General features: G+C 52.3%; 1 protein-coding gene across 1 annotated transcript; it reads left to right on the forward strand.

Annotated features, from left to right (window-relative positions):
- Positions 1-49: 49 nt before the first annotated feature.
- Positions 50-1,210, forward strand: LOC104627291 (ras-associated and pleckstrin homology domains-containing protein 1-like; the record flags this gene model as incomplete). Its single annotated transcript, XM_010295440.1, has 1 exon — positions 50-1,210. A coding segment is annotated over one exon (1,161 nt), but the record flags the coding sequence as incomplete, so codon positions are not given.
- Between the last annotated feature and the right edge of the window lie 705 nt (positions 1,211-1,915).

Raw genomic sequence — 1,915 nt, forward strand, 5'->3', positions numbered from 1 at the left:
GTTCCCAAAGCAGCAGAGTTTCTCTGTGAAGCCTCCTCCCTCCCCTCAGTCCCCAGTGCCGTCCGTGGTGAAACAGATAGTTAGCCAGTTCCCACCTCCTCCCACCCTGCCTGCCACTGAGCCCCAGCCCCTGAAACCCCTTCCACTGAGCGTGGCTCCACAGTCACCTCCAGCAGTGAAGGCAAAGCCCAAATGGCAGCCCGCTTCTGCTTCCTCACCAGATTTCCCCCCTCCTCCACCAGAGAGCAGCTTAGTGTTTCCTCCTCCACCTCCTTCCCCAGCTTCCTCTGCAGGTTCTCCCCCCCCCGACAAATCAGGGTCTCCAGTCAAAAAGACCAGCAAGACATCAAGCCCTGGAGGGAAGAAACCACCTCCAACACCTCAGCGAAACTCCAGCATCAAGTCCACCAGCTCCACTGAGTACCATGAGTCCAAGAGACCTTCAGTGGACCGCCTTGTCAGCAAATTTGCACACCCACCAGAGCCGTTAGGGTCTCCTTCCAAGGAGCCATCGCCTCCTGCAGCCCCTCCAAAACCAGGAAAGCTCAACCTTTCTGGGGTGAGCCTGCCCATTGTCCTTCCACAAGGCGGGATCCCACCCAAGGCTTTTGCTCCAGGTGTGTCTGGGAAAGAACCTGTGGTTGAATTCCCTTCACCACCATCGGATTCAGACTTTCCACCACCACCACCTGAAATAGATCTTCCTCTCCCACCAGTTGAGATCCCATCTGTGTTTTCAGGCAGCACCTCCCCAAAAGTCGCTGTTGTCAATCCCCAGCCTCAGGCATGGTCAAAACCATCTGTGAAAAAAGCCCCACCACCCACACGTCCCAAGCGGAACGACAGCACTCGACTGACACAGGCGGAGGTCGCAGAGCCACCAGGGTCAGCTGGCCCTCAAGTGCCCACTTCACCCAAGTCCAGCCTTAGCGTTCAGCCGGGATTCCTGGCAGACCTCAACCGGACGCTGCAGCGGAAATCCATCACCCGGCATGGCTCCCTCTCCTCCGCGCGGATGTCCAGAACAGAGCCCACAGCCACCATGGACGACATGGCCCTGCCTCCACCTCCGCCAGAGCTGCTGGCTGACCAGCAGAAGACGAGCAGTTTCGGAGGCAGTCATATATCTGGCTATGCAACGTTACGGAGGGGGCCGCCCCCAGCACCTCCCAAAAGGGATCAGAACACCAAGCTGTCGCGGGACTGGTAGTCAGTCCCCAGCGGCCAGTGCTCTCTGTGATTTGTGGGCCACTCCGTGATCAGCCAACCTGTGACGGTGTGCTCTTGGAGAGAATGCGGGGACGTGGATGAGAGCCCCATGAAAAGAGATGACCTCGAACTGTAGCTAAGGCTAAATGTAAAGACATTCCTCTTTCATGGCTAGGCCAAAAAAGTTGGGGGCTTGGGGGTGTTGATACCTTATTGGGAAAAGTGGGTAGAGAGGCATTGACTTACCCTTTCAATTTCTTTTACCCTTCATATGGATTGGACCAAAACCCCATTTTCTTACTTTTTCTGCATTTAGGGGAGGGGGGTGAGATAATTTTTTGTAGTGTTTGTCCATGTGAGACATGTTTGTGCATGTGTTATAAATGTAGGTATATAATATATTGTGATATATTTCGTCGCAATTATAGAAGATAACCAGAATGTTTTTGTAGAACCGTATTTATTGTTTCAGTCACTATATTATCTGGAATCTGACTCTGTAACTAGTCAATTCTTACCACAAAGATGAAGATGTAGGGGGCACTTTAAAGAAAGGAAGGGGAAAAAAAAAACAACCTACAAACCTCTTGGCAGTTTGTGGTGGGTAAACAGTGCAGAGCAGAGGTGTTCTGCTGGTAACTGTACGTTGTCCATTGATTGAAAAGTACAGATGCAACATACCAAAACATTCTGGTCGTAATACTAC

Source organism: Phaethon lepturus, unplaced genomic scaffold (genome assembly GCF_000687285.1).
Source record: "Phaethon lepturus isolate BGI_N335 unplaced genomic scaffold, ASM68728v1 scaffold41119, whole genome shotgun sequence".
Taxonomy (NCBI): Eukaryota; Metazoa; Chordata; class Aves; order Phaethontiformes; family Phaethontidae; genus Phaethon; species Phaethon lepturus.